Source organism: Malurus melanocephalus, unplaced genomic scaffold (genome assembly GCF_030028575.1).
Source record: "Malurus melanocephalus ecotype Western Australia unplaced genomic scaffold, MMel_1.1 scaffold_1093, whole genome shotgun sequence".
Classification (NCBI taxonomy): domain Eukaryota; kingdom Metazoa; phylum Chordata; class Aves; order Passeriformes; family Maluridae; genus Malurus; species Malurus melanocephalus.
In genome coordinates, this window is record NW_026624325.1 from 66904 (window position 1) to 85401 (window position 18498).

General features: G+C 39.7%; 1 protein-coding gene across 1 annotated transcript in view; it reads left to right on the forward strand.

Annotated features, from left to right (window-relative positions):
• The window catches only part of DYRK1A (dual specificity tyrosine phosphorylation regulated kinase 1A), a 69578-nt gene extending 51624 nt beyond the window's left edge, over positions 1-17954 (forward strand). Inside the window, exons 4-12 of the mRNA XM_057386895.1 lie at positions 5183-5275; positions 6138-6326; positions 6990-7137; positions 8324-8610; positions 9705-9851; positions 10191-10331; positions 11014-11320; positions 11786-11910; positions 13022-17954. Of these exons, the coding sequence (XP_057242878.1) occupies positions 5183-5275; positions 6138-6326; positions 6990-7137; positions 8324-8610; positions 9705-9851; positions 10191-10331; positions 11014-11320; positions 11786-11910; positions 13022-13645 (2061 nt within the window). The 3' untranslated portion in view covers positions 13646-17954. The remainder of the gene's footprint in view (positions 1-5182; positions 5276-6137; positions 6327-6989; positions 7138-8323; positions 8611-9704; positions 9852-10190; positions 10332-11013; positions 11321-11785; positions 11911-13021) is intronic.
• The last annotated feature ends 544 nt before the right edge of the window (positions 17955-18498 follow it).

The following is an 18498-nucleotide window of genomic DNA, read 5'->3' on the forward strand; positions in this document are numbered from 1 at the left end:
CGCACAGCCAGATCTRGCTGAGATCTTCATGCTGGTGGCTCAAATCATCTCTAGACCTTGTCTCTCTGYTCAACCAATTCCTTGTTCCTTCTCTTGAGGTTGCCCCTTTTCAGCTCTGGTTATCTTTATTAAAACAAAACTTTTATTTTCTTTAAAAAGCCTTGACTTCTGTGGCTAAAGGCTTTGTGCTTTTCTCTCCAGATATGATCTGCAAACAGCTGGAGTTTTGTTTCCTATTGATCCCTAAATTTTACTGATTCTTTCTTTATRACATTCCTACAGGAATCCTATTTTTCCAAGGTATTGCCTTGAATATGTTGGAATTTATTTCTCTCTGGCTTTGATAAAAGCAGTTCTGGAAAGGAACCTTGCAGAGAACATTTCTGAACTTGTCTTGGTGTGATTATTTCATTCCTCTGGTGGAATCCCATCACTTGTTTTCTCTGCCATCTCCTTGTGGAACGTCCAGCACAGACTAATCTTTGGTCATGGTAAACTCTTCAGTCACAAAAGGTGACTTTTACCTTTCCACGTTCATAGCACCGAATTCCAGGATCATTTCAGCTGGAAAAGATCCCCAAGATGAGTCCCAGCTGTGCCCCAGCCCAGAGCACTCAGTGCCACCTCCAGCCCTTCCTGGGACACCTCCAGAGATGGGGACTCCAAAGCTCCCTGGGCAGCCCCTGCCAAGGCCTGAGCACCCTTTCCATGGGGAAATTTTCCCTAAAATCCAATTTAAACCTCTCCTGGTACAACTGGAAGATGTTCCCTCTCCTCCTGTCCCTGTTCCCTGGGAGCGGAGCTCGATCCCCCCGGCTGCCCCCTCCTGTCAGGGATGGGGCAGAGCCACAAGGTCCCCGGAGCCTCCTTTTCTCCAATCTTCCCACCTTCCAGAAGATCCTATTTTTAATGTGCAGTGAAAGGAATTGGCTGTTGAAGGTTTGATAGTTTGATCTTACTACAGCCATAAAAATAGGAGTAAAAAGGTGACTTCAGGCAGACTCAGGAAGTTTGATCCTTCAGGGTGGATCTTTTTAATGCAGTGGTTTACATCCAGTCAAACAGGCAAGGATTGGGTCTTGGAGATTCAGTTCCTGGAATTTCCTAACATCTGCAGCCTGGACCATCAGAGCAGCTTGGGTGCCACTGCTTTCCACAGCCTAAAAGGAACTTTCTGGGTGCCCTAAAACCAACCAGTTCGGGTACCCTAAAAGTAATGTATTTGGGTGCMCTAAAATAACCTGTTTRGGTGCCCTAAAATAAMCTGCTTGGATGCCCTAAAAATAACAGTTTGGGTGCCCTGAAAGTAACTTATTTGGATGCCCTAAAATAACCTGTTTGGGTGCCCTAAAAGAAACCTAATTGGGTGCCCTAAAAGTAAACTGTTAGGGTGCCCTAAAGGTAACTTCTCTGGTACCCCAGGAGTGCCCTGTTTGGGGGTCAGCACCCAGCAGGTGATTGACAGAGATTTRCAGCCCTTTCGCTCCGGTTCCCTGGTAGATTGAGCACCCAGAGGGGTCAGAAATCGGGATTTTCCCGGCCGGGATTCCTGGTGGAGCCTTTCCCGAGCTCCAGCCCCCCTCTRCTGGCCACAACGCCGCGGTGCTGTGCTGGGAAAGCTCCTCTCGCAGATATCCAATCCTTTCCACGAACTCCCCGAGCTTCAATAATTACCTGATTATGTTCTTGCAGATTATTTTTGTGTCTTTACCGCAGACTGGCTCCTTTTTTTTATGGAAAGTCTGGTTCAGGTTCCTGTAATGATTTTAATTCATAACCAGAGAAAARGGAAGCCAAGTCTTGAATGTGAATTTATTGCTTTTATTCTGCTCTGTCCTGTTTGGATATTGGATTACAGTGGCTTGCAGGCCATATTCTGGTATTTTGGGAATCATTCACAGTTGCAGATTAAAGGTTAGGAAACAATAATGACAATTTGTATGAAAATTATATTAAATCTATGTATTTGTATTACWTGTAAGTAATATAAATAATTACATATAAGTTGCTCTTAAAAGATTATTTACATAATCTTTTCTTGTACTTCTGGCTTTCTGGCTGTGGTCCCCAAACCYATCACTGACAAGGATCAAAGAATTCTAGGAAGATATTCCAAAACCAGACAGATTGTTTTGTTTTTCACTTATTTATGAGGTTTTAAATTACAGTTAAAAACTTCCAGCTCTGTCTTGTTAAATTTTTTTCCTCCAGGAGTTGGTTTTAGGGATTTTTTTTTCCTAAAAAGTGCTGGCAGGAGGGGTCCTGCTCTCGGCTGTGGCTGATGAGCACTTCAGTTTCAGGGAAGTGGGGGAGCTCATGGTCCAGAGTGAAAAGAAAGTTGGGATCTCTGGGACCTTTTCCTGTAGCAGTGACAAATTAATATTTCTCTGTCCAGTTTTAACTGGTTCCATCTTGTGAGTTCAATGCACCCTGATGGGAATAAAAGATAAGAGCTTAAAAGTTGTCACAACTTCAAACAAAGTTTATTTGCTTTGTTTATCCCCATCGTGGATGCTCAGATTCCTGGAACTGTTTTCAGTCAATTCCAAAAACATCAGAAAATGGATTTTCCTGAAAAAGGAGCTGAGGTGAGATTTTTGGTGACAAATTCTAGCAGTTCAGCTTTGGTGAAACACCTGGAATGGGAAGGTCAGGCTGACTGTTAAACACCTTCTCTCTCTGTTTATCTAAAATAATTCAACATAATTTGAGGTTTTACAGACAGATCTTGGCCATAGATCTTATTGAACACATCAATAAGATCGTGTTGCAGCACCAGTTTAAAATCCTCAATTGAGTTATTCCCACTACCTGATCACCTTTATTATTTATGGTGGTTTAATTCCAGCAGTCTCTGGTCATCAGTGTGATCATGCAGATCAATTGAACAATTACGCTTGGAATTCTTGTTAAAAGTTGCCCTGACATGATAAAATCTTCATTATTTATTCTGTTTCTGAAATGGAACATATACTATACACAAGCTGAATTTATGGGGTTTTTTYTCTCTCTCCTTTTAATGAGTGTGGATGGTGGTGGATCTTGGGATTTTTGAAGAAATCTGATTAAAGCATCCCATAAAGCTCAGAATTCTCCATAATCAAAATAAAAATAATTTAAAAAGGAGCAATAGCATCTGTTTGGACAAAAAAGAAAATGTCCATAAAGAGAGAAGTTTGTTGTGTGTTGCATCTCCAAAGTCTGGGAGTTCAAACAACAAACCTGGRTTAAAAGTCACAGTTCCCATGAAATRTGCTTTGTCACCAGTGTGTTGAGGRCACATAAATGAGGCCTTTTTGTGGGTATTTTCTGACATTTATAATTGTAATTAAAGTAGTTTCTTGTCTCTCCAAGCTGAGATGCAGCATCTCTGATTTGTGTCCTGTTTTTAGGGAGATCTGAGCTTGCAGTGTTGCTGTCTGGCCACCAGATAGAGACTGAAGTCTGGGAAATAGAGGAGTTTTTCTTTTCTTCCCCTTTTTTCCCTTCTTTTTTWCCCTTTTCTTTGGTGGTTGAGCATTCCTTGAAGCCAAGACAGAAACCAATGTTACCTCAACAATAAAGGATTGGGGAGTGTTGCTGTATAAATTGGATAATTACTTTGTTCCGTGGTCTGCCATCATCAGGATAAAAGAATATTCTTTGAAAGAGAAGAGAAKGTTACCAATTTTTCAATATTCAAGTGTTAAGGAAAAAACTCAACCCAAAACTTGATGAACCCAGGAGAGCAAAACAGAACCTGTGGAAAAGTTCAGACAGGTTCAGGTTTCTGCTCAGAAATGTGTGACTGTCAAAATGCAGTTTTGGAATAAGGGACTGGCTGCAGCATTGAAATTATTTAYAATTAGGGGATTGCAACAAATCAGATTTTTTTTTCACCGGACTGCTTATATCAGAGTAAAAATTAGAYTTTTTTCTAAGTAAGCAAGCAAATTTGATTTATAAATTAGGAAATTCAACACGAAGACCTGTCCTACAAACTCCCTTTCCAAATGAGAGCAATTTTTTTGTGAATAGTTGGTCTGAACTATAGAATTCTTCCTCATAGAGACTCTTCATTCAAACTCAATTCTGTGCTGGTGATCCAGCCCAGGACAGACAGACTGAACCCTGCCAATATTCCTGATATTCCTGTGCCACATCCTGGAAAACCGCCCGGTGTTCCCATATTCCAGTATCTTCTTTCAGTCAGATTAAGAAATTTGAAGGAAATATTTGGATTTCAAGAGGCTTTAACAGTGACAGCTGGATCAGGATTTGCTGCAGCTCAGTGCTGAAGGACAGACCCAAAAGAGATTCTCTTTTAGTGGGGTTTATTTCTTGGGCCACATTTGTTTGCCAGATGAAAGGAAGAAACAAAAAATGTTTTGTAAATRTCCAATAAGGTTGTTTAGGAAACTCTCCAACAGTTTTCTGATGTTTACAAAGTGTAATAAAATAGAATTAATGTCTTTTTCCCTGCCCACACAGGAGGAAAAGGGGAGTTTGGCTTTCTGGGGTGGTCTCTCAGGTRCCTCAGTCCAGTTTCAGAAACACAAACTCTCCATAATTTCTTTCTTAGAGACCTCTTTTGGCTTGCTTTGATGTGATTCTTCTTATTTTGTCATTGAGGAAGAAAAAGAGCTCTTTGTACAGCAACCATTAAAAGTATTAATTTATCCTCTAAAAAATAAAGGAGCAGTTAGACTTTTCCAGCTCATTTATTAGTTCAGTAATACTGATGGAAAACTTACRTGGAACAAGGGTTTTCCCAGTGGAATTTAACTCACCCTGAGRTTTTCTGTCCTGAACCTGGAGGTGCCATTGAATGTGGGGAACTGCCCACATCAGTTCCTGTGGATTTCCTTTGGAATTTCTTAAATTACCTTAAATACAATGAGAGTTCATGTGCCAGTCCTGAGCTGCAGGAGTGATGGCAGAGTCTTTGTTGGCAGAGATTTGGATTAGACCTGTTAGGTGTAGTGGGAGCAGAGTAGGAATCTTGGAATTTAGTCCTTTTTGAAAAAATTCTTAACATTTACAAAGTAACTTAAATGTTTTTCTTTTTGTCTTTCCTGTCAGTTTAAATAARCCTATTGCAATGAAACAACTCATTTCTCTGAGAAATWTTATCATTTAATGTGATAAATATAYGATAAAATTGCTGGGTTTTGTTCTAACTTGTGCCACTCTCCCATTYCAGAGGCGGATGCCCCAAACTTTTCGTGATCCAGCCACTGCTCCACTGAGGAAACTCTCCGTAGATTTGATCAAAACATACAAGCATATTAATGAGGTAATGGCTCCAGCTGTCTTTGATATTCACTTTAATCTGAGGGGTTGGTTACATGATTTAAATGTATTTTCCACAARCAATCTCATGAAGAAATCCAAAAACCCAAATTTTCTCTCMGTTGTTTACATTCTGTTTGAGGTCRTGGGTGTCATGGTCCTGCTCTCTGTCCAGCACACAGGAAATCTTTTTTACTGAGATTTATTTTCTGTTGTTTTATAAACAAATGAGCTTGCAGGACGAGGAGTCACRAGTGGCACAAGCACACTTTGGGTTCAATAAAACTTTATTAATGTTTCTAAGGATTTTTAAGGGAAGTACTGAAGCGTTTATTCCTAAATTATTTAATTAAATATTATTGACAAATGTAAAATAYAAAATTGTTGTGGTTAATGTAGGAAAACATCAGTTAGTTCAAACTCTGTGGGAATGTGAAGGGATTGTTATGGTGATTAATGATTTCCTTGGAGTTCTTTCCCAGTTTTGTGGAAAGATCAAGTGGTAATTCTTGTTTCCAGACTAATTTTGCTGGGTGTACAATGTGCTGGGATATTTCTGTTCCTTTTACACCTGTAAACTCCAGAGATAAAAGTTACTACATTTATTATTATTATTATTATTATTATTTATTAGTGCTAGTACATTCATTTAGCTCTGCTTTTCCAGTCCTCCAATTATTCCTCAAGACTTGCTTTTGGAATAATGACCTGACTTTGAACAGAGCAATAGGAGGAGAGGATTGCTTGGTTTTCCAGTTGTATAAATTGACTTTAAAAGCACAGGATGCTGAATTAAAGTTGTTTCTCCTCTTTCTCGAGTTGCTGCTCTGAGCAGGGCTCTTAAGGAATCTCTTTTTCCCCTCCAGGTTTACTATGCAAAAAAAAAAAGGCGGCATCAGCAGGGCCAGGGAGATGATTCCAGTCACAAAAAGGAGAGGAAAGTTTACAATGATGGTTATGATGATGACAACTATGACTACATTGTGAAAAATGGGGAGAAGTGGATGGACCGCTATGAAATCGACTCTTTGATAGGCAAAGGATCCTTTGGACAGGTAATGGCTCATTTGTATTTATGGAATTGATGGCAATCATTGTTGTATTTAATTGGAAGTGCTATTGCTTTTTCTTTAAATTTAATTTTATTTCATTTTCAAATTAAAACTCTCTTTTCTCAGTGCTTTTATCCCAAGTGCTTATTCACACTCTCCTATTTTGTGCTATTTCATGTTACTTGAGATAACATTTGAATATATTTGAGTGTCACATTTTACAATGAAAAATCCTCTACCTTTTGCCATCAGTTCATATTTTTTAACTTGAGTTTGGTTTTAGTTTGAGTTAGGTTTTTAAATTAAAACAGTAATTAATGCTGGAGATAACCTGTTATAAATGTCATTAGCAGCATTTGTTTTGACTGGTTGCAGCTTTAGCCAAGGCTGCAAGGAGGATGGAGCTTTTATTTTGTTTTTAGTTCTTCTCAAATTTTACCAGTCCTTTTCTTGGTTTAGATGATTTGATAATTTTATGCGCATGAAAAGTGACATCACTGCAATAAATGTCACACATTCAGTTGTAGCTTTATTGTTGTATCAACAGAAGAAATTGAATTTAAAAAGAGAATATTTTCTTTGAAATCAGGAAGGTGACAAAGTGAGTTTGGGTGGGTTTTTTGAAAACTGGAGGGATTTTCCTGATGGATTTGGCTTCTCTTGCAGGTTGTAAAGGCTTATGACCGAGTGGAGCAGGAGTGGGTGGCCATCAAAATCATCAAAAACAAGAAGGCTTTCTTAAACCAGGCCCAGATCGAAGTGAGACTGCTCGAGCTGATGAACAAACATGACACTGARATGAAGTACTACATAGGTATCGAAATAATTACTCTTCATTTTTATTTTATTATGAATGGTTTAGATCTTGCTGTAGTGTTTAGGCTGCTTTAAGCTSATTTCCAAATCTGTTTGGGAATATTTGTGATGATATTTGGTGATTCTTGCTGAGCTGGTGGGTCCAGTGAGCTCAGGGTGGGGAGGAATTGGAATCAAATGTAGGAAAACCACGAGGACACAGAATGGTGGAAGCAGAGTCCCAAAAGGGAGAGAACAGGAATTTGGACAAGGATGTGTGGCAGGAATTGGAAATGGGAGCAAAAAGTTCTATTTCAGGTAAGTTGTGAAGGACACGGAAGGATCTGCTCTGGGATAATAGAGAAAACAAATCCACGGACACCAAGATGACCAAAAATCCACCTTTATTAAAAGTCTCAGTTCTCATATTGGTTCGRCATTTTATTATGCTGCAAAGGGGAATGTGTTGCTTTTTCTTCAGAATGTTTTTCCTACTTCAATTTTATTTCATTTGTGGCAATATGAAAGTTTGACAATGTCAAACCTTGCTGGCCTCTAAAGAGAGGAATGCAATGAATATTTCATTTATTTAATGAAAAAAATGGCTTGGATTTCAGCTGGACTGGTTGCTTTCATAAACTGAGGTTGCGCCTGATGGAAATGAATATAATTCCTTTGGGGATATTGATAGTTTTATTAATTGAAGTAATCAGTTGAAGTCCCATCCTATAAATCACAATAATGTTGTATGTTTTAACTTATTCTCACAATTAAATATTTTCTCTGTAAATCTAAGGGATTGATAGCTTATTTTTGTAATTTATCACTTCACAAGTTTTTGGTAAATACAGCTTTACTGAGGGGCAGCCAAGGATGTGTAAAATGTACCCCTGGCATGGCAGAAATATTCCATAAACGACACAGAACCAGGAAAAAGAAAATAATGCTTTTTTTTACTCAGTGCTCAGCTTCCTACACATKGATTAAAACATTTAAAAAATTTCACAAGTTTTTGCAGTTTTACTGAGGTGCACCCAAGGATGTCTAAAATGTCCTCTTGTCCTCCAAGCATGGCAGAAATATTTTATAAATAACACAGAACTAAAGAATAGTGATGGTCTGATATTTTATTGATAGTCCTCCAAAATCCGTTGTAATTATCCATAATTTCAGCRTGTATTAATGATATTTTCCTGTTTTCCCAGTGCATTTGAAGCGCCACTTCATGTTCAGGAACCACCTGTGCTTGGTGTTTGAGATGCTGTCCTACAACCTGTACGACCTGCTGAGGAACACCAACTTCCGCGGCGTGTCCCTCAACCTGACGCGCAAGTTCGCGCAGCAGATGTGCACGGCCCTGCTCTTCCTGGCCACCCCYGAGCTCAGCATCATTCACTGTGACCTAAAACCTGAGAACATCCTGCTCTGCAACCCCAAAAGGAGCGCCATCAAGATTGTGGATTTTGGCAGTTCGTGTCAGCTTGGGCAGAGGGTGAGTTTTAGGGAAAATCGGGGAAAATTCTGTTTAYGCGGCTGAAAAATGCAATATTTCTGAGTCCTAATACTCATCTAGCTCATTGAAACTGCATTTGTGATGATTTKAAATCAATAACTGAATTTTAAATAGATGTCCACAGTCCACAAGAGCTTTAAATATGAATTTCAGAGTCCTAGAATTGTCAGGATTGGAAAAGACGTTGATGCTCATCAAGCCAAACCATGACCCAGCAACACCACATTCACCACTAAACCAAGTCCTCAAGTGCCACATCCACACATTTTTTGAACTTTCACACTCCACCACTTCCTTTCAGTGCCACAGTAGATAATAATCTACCAGAGAGATACATTTTCCATGTTTTTTTATTTCTCCTTGGCTGTGTTTTTGTGCCATGTCAGTGGACAATGTATCAACACTTAGTTCGAGAAGTCTTCAGTGCTAATTAATAAAATATTTTTTATTATTTTATTATTCCATGTATGTCRAATAAGATCTCCTCCTTCCATGAGCATTCCTTTAGCATGTCCCTTGTTAGTGACAGTGACACTGCAGGTTGGATCTTTRGGAAAAGAATTCAGAAATTCATGGATTAACTTTAACAGAAATGCCACAATAATCTCTTGCAGAGCTGAGATTGGCCATTGCTTTTTTCCAGAATAAATTCAGGAGGAGCAGATCAGAATATTGAATTTGTATTTCAAGCAGCAATGTGACACAGGTTTAGATTAATAAAAGGACTTTTTGCTATAAATTAGCAAGAAAGGCTGAAGGAAGACACCAGGAGGTGAAATGACATCTGGATTATTTATCCAAATCCTTTACTTATCAATAATAAGATGAAATGTTAAGAATCACAAACACAAAACATGCTATTAGTGAATCTGAACTTTTCTAATTATTTTTCTGTGAGTGTATTTTCCTAAAAATTAAAAATTAGRTATTTTGATAACTGTAATGACTGTATAGATTTTATTATCTCTGATACCTTGTCTTTTCCTGCACCAAAATGTTGTTTTGTGTTTTCTCACATGGAATTATCATTCCCTTTGGATGCTGTGTGTGACCTTGAGATGCTTTCATTCCAGATATACCAATATATCCAGAGTCGTTTTTATCGATCACCAGAGGTGCTACTGGGAATGCCTTATGATCTCGCAATTGATATGTGGTCCCTTGGGTGTATTTTAGTCGAGATGCACACTGGAGAGCCTCTCTTTAGTGGGGCAAATGAGGTAAGTTGTGTACCRGTAATGCGATTTTTTCATTGTTAGTTCCCATCATGATCTTCTGTTTAACTGGAGTGCATAAATTAGGGCAGTCTGATAATTCTGAAAGGATTAAACATCAATAACATGGCTTTTGTCAGGACTCACAGTTGCCTATTCATAATTTCCTGTCTCTCCTTCTTACTACTTAATTTGTTTTGTACATATTGGCTTTTTCTTAAATTAATTAACTTCAGATTKTTAATTCAGTTAATTCAGATTAATTAACTGTCTGAGTGCTGACATTTGTGCCACTGCTGGGCTGGCTGTTGCTTGTCCTTCACAAATCTGCTTTCTTTGGGACAGGTGGATCAGATGAATAAAATAGTGGAAGTTTTGGGGATACCACCAACCCACATCCTCGACCAAGCACCCAAAGCAAGAAAGTTCTTTGAGAAGTTGCCAGATAGCACTTGGAACTTGAAGAAGACCAAAGATGGAAAAAGGGTAGGTTAAAGAACCAGGAAAGATAAATATAAATATAAATATAAATATAAATATAAATATAAATATAAATATAAATATAAATATAAATATAAATATAAATATAAATATAAATATATAGCTGTAGCTATAGCAATAACAATATAAATATAAATATGTACATATACATATATAAAATAAGATACATATATCAATTTAGTATCAATATATGTATTTTGTATTTAAATATATTTCTTTAAATATATTAACATAGTAATATAGTAATGTATACTAATATATTAATACATRTGTATTTAAATATTTTAATATATTTCTATTTAATGAATATATAAATATATACTATAGATATGATATATATTTTATATTATATGTGTTCTATATATTCTATTATATATAAACATATAAATTATATATAAATATTCATATATATATAAAATATTGTATATGCATATAAATAAATAGATAAATTGTATCTATAGATATATTTAGATGGTGAGATATTACTTTGTTTTACATATTTTATTGAAAATRCAGTTTTATTGTTTATTWGTGTTCTSTCTTACSAGTTAAATAACATTTCCTGTCATGTTGAATAGTTCCTTAATTTGATTTGATTTTGAATATCCAAGCTGTGCACATCCAAGGCTTCACCCACTGATTCCAAGCAATTGCTCCCTCCCTGCAGGAATACAAACCACCGGCAACTCGCAAACTTCACAATATCCTGGGAGTTGAGACAGGAGGACCGGGTGGGCGCCGTGCTGGGGAGTCAGGTCATACTGTAGCTGACTACTTGAAGTTCAAAGACCTCATCTTAAGGATGCTTGACTATGACCCCAAGACACGAATCCAGCCCTACTATGCCCTGCAGCACAGTTTCTTCAAGAAAACAGCRGACGAAGGTACCAACACGAGTAACAGCGTGTCCACGAGTCCTGCCATGGAGCAGTCACAGTCTTCAGGAACCACCTCTAGTACATCTTCAAGCTCAGGTGGGTTTTGGTCATGAACTGGGGGCAAAATTCCGSTTCCTGATGTTGGGCACTGAATGAGCCCCCAGGGAATGGGCACGGCCCTAAGGCTGCCAGAGCTCCAGGAGCTTTTGGGYAACTCAGGCACGGGGTGGGATTGTTGGGGTGTCWGTGCAGGGGCAGGAGTTGGACTGGAGGATCCTCGGGGGTCCCTTCCAACTGGGGATATTCTGTGATTCTGTGAAATGTTGATTTTTTTTCCTYCTGTTCAAAATATATCAGTCATGATCACTAAACAATTATTTTAATCAGCTGGAACAGGTAACAGCTCTAACAAAACCCAAAACCCAGATGAGCAAAAAAGTGAGTGATTACCACAGATCTTGTACTCTTCCCTTGAATCACTTCATAAATCTTTATGCTGCCATTTTTTCCTAGCTGTGAACTGTGTTCCCTTGACTTACTGAGCKTGTTGGGGTTTTCCAGGTGGATCTTCTGGCACGAGCAACAGCGGAAGGGCGCGGTCGGACCCCACACACCAGCATCGACACAGTGGTGGGCACTTCACTGCTGCTGTTCAAGCTATGGACTGTGAAACACACAGCCCACAGGTAATGCTCTAACGGGGCTGCTGCAGTGATATCCCATTRGCACAGGACAGATAAAGCTGTAAATTCTTCCCCATAGACAACAAATTGCTGTGTAGATAGACCTTGCTCTTTTAGTAACCTTTAATCAGCTGTGTTGTTCCAGAGGTTCCTCTAATGCTGTTGGCAGTGTTCAAGGTATGAGCTGCAATGTTTTAATTTAATTTGTTTTGCTTAGGGTCTCTAYGCTCCTCAGCCAGAGGTCAGGGCATTATTTTTCTAAGTATTGTACAAATACTGCATTATTATTACCATAAAGCCGCTGCTCTAATTTTGACAGCAAAGTCACTTATCACACTTACTTAAACCATGTGAGAAAAACATCCAGATGTGCATTCATTTTTCTGAAAAGGTATATATAGAAAAGTGTTAGAAATTACAAGTTAYTCCTTACTACATGCCTGCATTTCTGGAATAATTGTGCACCTGCAAACATTAAAAACATTTTAATGTTTTTAAAAATTGGCATAAATATGAAGAACTGAATCTCTYATGTATTGTTCAAGAACCGACTGGATGTGACACTCAGTTGATAAGCTGGTGAAAGGTTGGACTGGATGATCTTGGAGGTCTTTTATGATTCTGTGATTCAGTGAAACTGATGCSTTATCAAGACTCACCYGAAACAGAGGCCAAACAAAGTTAAGAGAATAAAGCAGACAAATTTAATCCAGGCCTGCTGGTACATTGAGGGCAGACAAAGCCTCCTCCTGAGGCTACACCCAAAATGACCCCAAGTCACGAGATCTTCCCTTTTATAAGTTCTGTCTAATTAACACATCAGGCCCCAATTCTCCAATGACACCTTCAGGTGATGATGTCACCCACCCCAAGCTTGTTCCCCCCAATTCTCTGCTGTTTCCATATTTTGGGGGTCTGAGGCAGCGAAGTGTCCTTGGGTTTTAGGTCCAGAGAGGAATTGTTCTGTCTAAAGATGGGAGAACAGCAGCTTTAGTGCTGTACTAGAGAAGTACGAGAATACAGATACATGAAAATATGGAAGCTAAAAATCCTAAGGCATCAAAACGACAGCTTGGGGTCAGCATTTTAATTTTGATTTTGTTCCTGCAYGCAGGTTCGACAACAGTTTCCTCCTCCCATCGGTTGGACAGCCACTGAAGCTCCCAGCCAGGTCACTGTCGAGAACCACCCGGTTCAAGAAACCACCTTCCATGTAAACCCTCAACAACAGAATGCATTACATCATCACCATGGCAACAGCTCCCACCACCACCACCATCACCACCACCACCACCACCACCATGGACAGCAAGCCTTGGGCAGCCGGACCAGGCCGAGAGTCTACAATTCTCCAACAAATAGCTCCTCCACCCAGGATTCTATGGAGGTGGGCCACAGTCACCACTCCATGACATCCCTGTCTTCCTCAACTACTTCTTCCTCTACATCTTCCTCCTCTACTGGTAACCAAGGCAATCAGGCCTATCAGAACCGCCCAGTGGCTGCTAATACCTTGGACTTTGGACAGAACGGAGCTATGGACATGAATTTAACAGTCTACTCTAATCCGCGCCAAGAAACTGGCATAGCTGGACATCCCACGTACCAGTTTTCTGCTAATACAGGTCCTGCTCATTACATGACTGAAGGACACCTTGCCATGAGGCAAGGCATTGATAGAGAAGAGTCTCCCATGACAGGAGTTTGTGTTCAGCAAAGTCCTGTGGCTAGCTCGTGACTAAACTGAAACTAAGTTTGTTTCTTGTGTGTTTTTATAGAAGTGGTGTTTTTCCAAAAACAAAGTGCAAAGCTGCTTGAATCAGAAGGAGATAAACTCACTGAACCGCTACAGGAGGGCAAAGTTGACTATTTTTTTAAACTTGAAAAGATTGCAAAGGGACAATGAAGTTTTTTTTTTGTTGGTTTTTTTGCTGGGGGGAGGTTTTTTTGGTTGGTTTTTTTTAAGAGCCATGTCTGGACCCACCTTAACGGATAGCTTAGTGGTGTTCACCTTTTGCTTCCCCCATTTTAACTTGCCACAACCTAGTCATAGTTTGGTTTTTTTGGGGGAGGGGTTTTGATTTAATTTTTTTTTTTTAATTTTTTTTTTTTTTTTTTTTGCTCTCATTCAACAGGGGTTATTGTTCAAATGTTAGTCATAGTTGCAAGCTAGTTTCTTTTTAAAGGCATTGCACATGATTTCTAAAAAAAGGCCCTTTGAAGTTTTTTGGGTGGGAGGGGGAGTGAGTAATATATCTATTTTTTTTAGTTCCCCAAACAACCATGGGCACAGAAATGCAGTACTGTAAGAAAGAGGGACCTTCAGATTACACAAATATATTATTCTTCAGCTGTAAAAAGGGACGGTTGTGACGGAGTTTGTGAGGCACATTGAGCATGCGAAGTGGCGGTGAGCAGAACTCTCCTTTTCTGAATCTACTGAGGATCAAAGCAGCAATTGTGATGGGAATTCTGTGGGTGCCACCTTTTGGAGCCCACGGGCAGTTAGGATGGAAATCTGACTGGTTTCATAACTGAGGTGCACTGAGAAGCAATCAACGGGTCGGTCCTGGCCAGTCCTGGGGAGGTCTAAGTGGTGGTCTTTGGGATAACCTTTGGCCTTATGGATTTGGACTCTTAAGTTAGAAGAGCCTACCATTTCAGATGCAATCACTTTTGGACATGCTTTTGCAGACAGTCCTTAATGCTGAAAACACAGAGAATGGGTAATTCAAGAGGCCTTTCTTTTAAAATAGACTTTTGTGACCCACTTATTGTAAGGTATTGCAAGGTCACTTTGCGTGTGTCATAAAGTTGACTTCCTTATTGGTTGAAGGTCACAGGAGTAGTGGTTTGCGTTTGATGGAAATAGCTACAACTGTGTCCCTTCCTGCTTTTTACTTTTTTCTTTTGCTTTTTTCTCGGCACGTGGTTTCTCCACCATTACTTCTGCACAAAGACGTCTTCTGTTCATCCTGAACATTTTTAAAAAAAAAAAAAATGCAGAATTTTATGTGACTGCTTTTTTGCCTCACAATTATGCTGTGAATTTTACAAAAATTTATTTTCTTTTTTGATAATTTATTGTACCAAAGCTGTTTTTATAGCACATAGATGTCTGTAACCAATAATGTAGCAGTTCTGCACTTTGACACAAGGTGTAACTAGACCATTTTTAAATGTCAGTTGAAAAAATTATGGCTGTACTATTGCTTAAACAAAACTGGAACTGTTGTTGAATTCATAGCCAATACATTTACAGCAATCTGTGTACTGAAGATAATAGATTGACATCTACTCGGAGACTATAACATCTGTTACATTATCAATGTGTTCAGGCTTCTGAAGGTTTCAAAGGGACACTAGATCCAGAAGCTATGAAACCAGCAGTTGATTCTTGTATTCCTTATTAACATAATTGTAAACTTGAAGGCAAGACCTYGATTGCATGAACAGGTCCAAAAATAATAGGCTGAGTAAAGCAAAACCCTCACGGGAGACCTGAGGTTAGCAGGCTGTATTTAACAGGTGCCTAATTTTTGGGTAACGCTGCCTTAATATAACACAGTCAGCTTGGCAGTTGCAAAATTTACGGGCCCATCCAAGAGATTTTTTTTTTTTGTGGGAAAAGGAGGGGAAAAAAAAAAAGCTGCGTGGGAAAAAAAAACCAAAAAACCCTTGGTGAAAGAACGAAGGTGAATTCCTCGATTGGCCATCCCAGATGAACAGTGTTGCCCATCCTCTCTTACAGAAGCAGTGATCTACCTCTGCCAGTAAGCCCTTGGAAAAGTTAATTTTAGCAGCAAATGGTCAATTCCATGCGGCCAAGTCGTTTTCTCAGTCAAAAAGGTGGAATTTTTTTATACTCACAGTGGCAACACAGCAGCTCACTACCATGTAAATGGGAAYGAATCCTTGGGATTAGCATTTTTTTGTAAATCATGGGTTTCTTAATCAAGTATTTCTTTTTGTACCGACACATCAACCCTGTGGATGAAAGCGGATTTTTTTTTTCCCTTTTTTTTTTTTCTTTTTTTGGTTTTCTTTTGAAGCTCAGTAATTCAGCGAAGTTTACAGGATTTGGAAGGCTGTCACCTTAGAAAAGGATGCTGATTTTAGCAATATAAAAAAGGAATCCAGTTCTTACTGCTGTCTAGGAATATGAGGGTAATATGGAATCTGGGTAACATCATGCGCGCCGGTTGCCACCCCTTAGCGAGCGCCAAAAAAAAAAAAAAAACCAACTTAAAGCAGTTCAAACAAATAATCTCTACATCCAGAAGAAAAAAAAAAATCATAAAATCCAGTGCTTCTGCATACTGTGTTATGTTACAGTCCAGTTTTGTGTGCTTTACTACACAGTTTGGTTACAGGACTTCTGTGCATTGTAAACATAAACAGCATGGAAAAGGTTAAATACCTGTGTTCAGATTGTAAGATCTAGTCCGGACTTGCTGTGTATATTGTAACGTTAAATGAAAAGACAAGCCCTTTGTATTATAGTCATGCAGTCTTATGTATGATAAACAGTTGAATAATTTGTCCTCAGACTCTTTACTGTGCTTTTTAAAAAGAAAAAAAAACCAACAGAAAAAAAGAGTAATTTAAGAAAAAAAAAACAAAACAAGAAAAAAATAATGTAAACGTAGTAAATCTTCCTATGCAATTAACCTACTCCAAGCCATGGTATGGTAGGTATAATTATACTATAATATGTAAATATCAAATACATTGAAACAGACTTCAAAATATGAAAGTAAAAGTTGGAGGCGTAACAGCTAATTTGGAGTTTTTAATTGAAACAGTGAGGTCTGCAAATCACTGATGGGTGAACACAGCTCTGCTTGGCTCTCGTGGGCTGTGCTTGCAGTTTGGGGTTTTTAATCCTCACCTGTGAGTGTTCTGTGTCTGCAGCTTCCTCCCCATCCCAGAGCAGCTGTTTGGAGGCTGTGGAATGGAATTTTGGGGCTGAAACCAGCCTGCTTCCTCCTGCATCACCTGTCTTTGGGTGCAGGAGGATGGAGTTTTGCAAAAACCGATTTCCTGCAGATTCTGCCAGTTGGGAGGATTTGTCCCTGTCTCTGCAGTGATGCAGCCAGGTTATTTTCCATTCTCCTTCAATTCTAGGACTGTTCAGGTACAACTGGTGACCACCAGGGCCTGGCAGAACCAGGAGTAATGACTCCCGTTTGAAACTATTCCACATTAAATAGATTAACTTGGATAACCTCTAGAGATGGAGTTCCTTAAATCCTTTAGCTGTGAAGCTTTTACAGCTCCTCTGGAATTCCAGATGTTTTCAAACCCGATCTAATACCTGGAATTGCTACACACAGGCCCTGGGAGCAGACACTGCAGGGGGGGCAGGCACAGCCCTGACCCTCTCACTCTCTGCCTTGTCTCTTGATTCCTCCAAGGATTGCAGCTCTCAGCCTTCCAGCCTCAGCTCTTTGCATTAAAAGGTTGTGAGTTTAGGTGCTGATCCATCCTGATGGCTCAGTCCTTTGGGAACGGCTGCTCTGCCAGGATTTAGGCTCCCATCCTGTAAGTACAGTGGTGTCTGGAGGGGGCTGCAGCACACAAGGGTAGGATTCACTGGGAAATGTGGCTCATCTCCATTGTTCTTCACTCTGCCATCCCTGTTTTCATTCCATCATCTTTTTTTTTATTCTGGACAACTGAAAAAAAAAGAMCTCTGAAGGTCCTCTGTGGAAGAACTCCCATTAAAACCAAGCAGGAACATCCCTTCTAATGAGGGAGTGAGGGAAAACTCCAAGCTGGTGACACAGAATGTGTTGTGTTGGTTTATAGAACAAATCCATCCCAATGAGATTGTCTGGAATTTGTGGATAGGAAGGAAGTGTCTTTTCAGTCAAAATTACACAAGGAAGTGGCTGCAGAGTAGAGTTACTGCTGAGTGTTMGTGTCCCGAGGGTAGTTTGTGTTTACCCTGACTTTTGGATCATTTATTTATTGGAATTTTCTGCAGGAGGACCTTGTGGCTCTGCACAACTCCCTGACAGGAGGGGGCAGCCGGGGGGGTCGGGCTCTGCTCCAGGGAACAGGGACAGGAGGAGAGGGAACRGCCTCAGGCTGGGCCAGGGGAGSCTCWGGGTGGGCACCAGGAGGAATTTGCCCATGGAAAGGGTGCTCAGGCCTTGGCAGGGGCTGCCCAGGGAGCTTTGGARTCYCCATCCCTGGAGGTGTCYCAGGAAGGGCTGGAGGTGGCACTGAGTGCTCTGGGCTGGGGACAAGGTGGGCATCGGGCACAGATTGGATCCTGGAGTTCTTTTCCAACCCCAGGTATCTTGGAATTCTGTGATATTTTACTCAAAATGACTCATCTTAAACTGCCCAATATTTGCCCAGCAAAGAAAGGCACCTGGTCAAACAGAGATTTTCTGCTCCATATCCCTGTTCATGTGGGGTTTTACACAAACAACTTCCTGTTGGAAATCTGTAATTGTTTTTGTTTTCCACCTCATGTCGGTTGCTGAGCTTTTCCTTCCGTTATGATTCAGGTGCCTGGATTTGTTTTTGGCAGTTCCCCATCTGAGCCCTGTCAGGTTTATGGGATCTGCTGGACCTGAG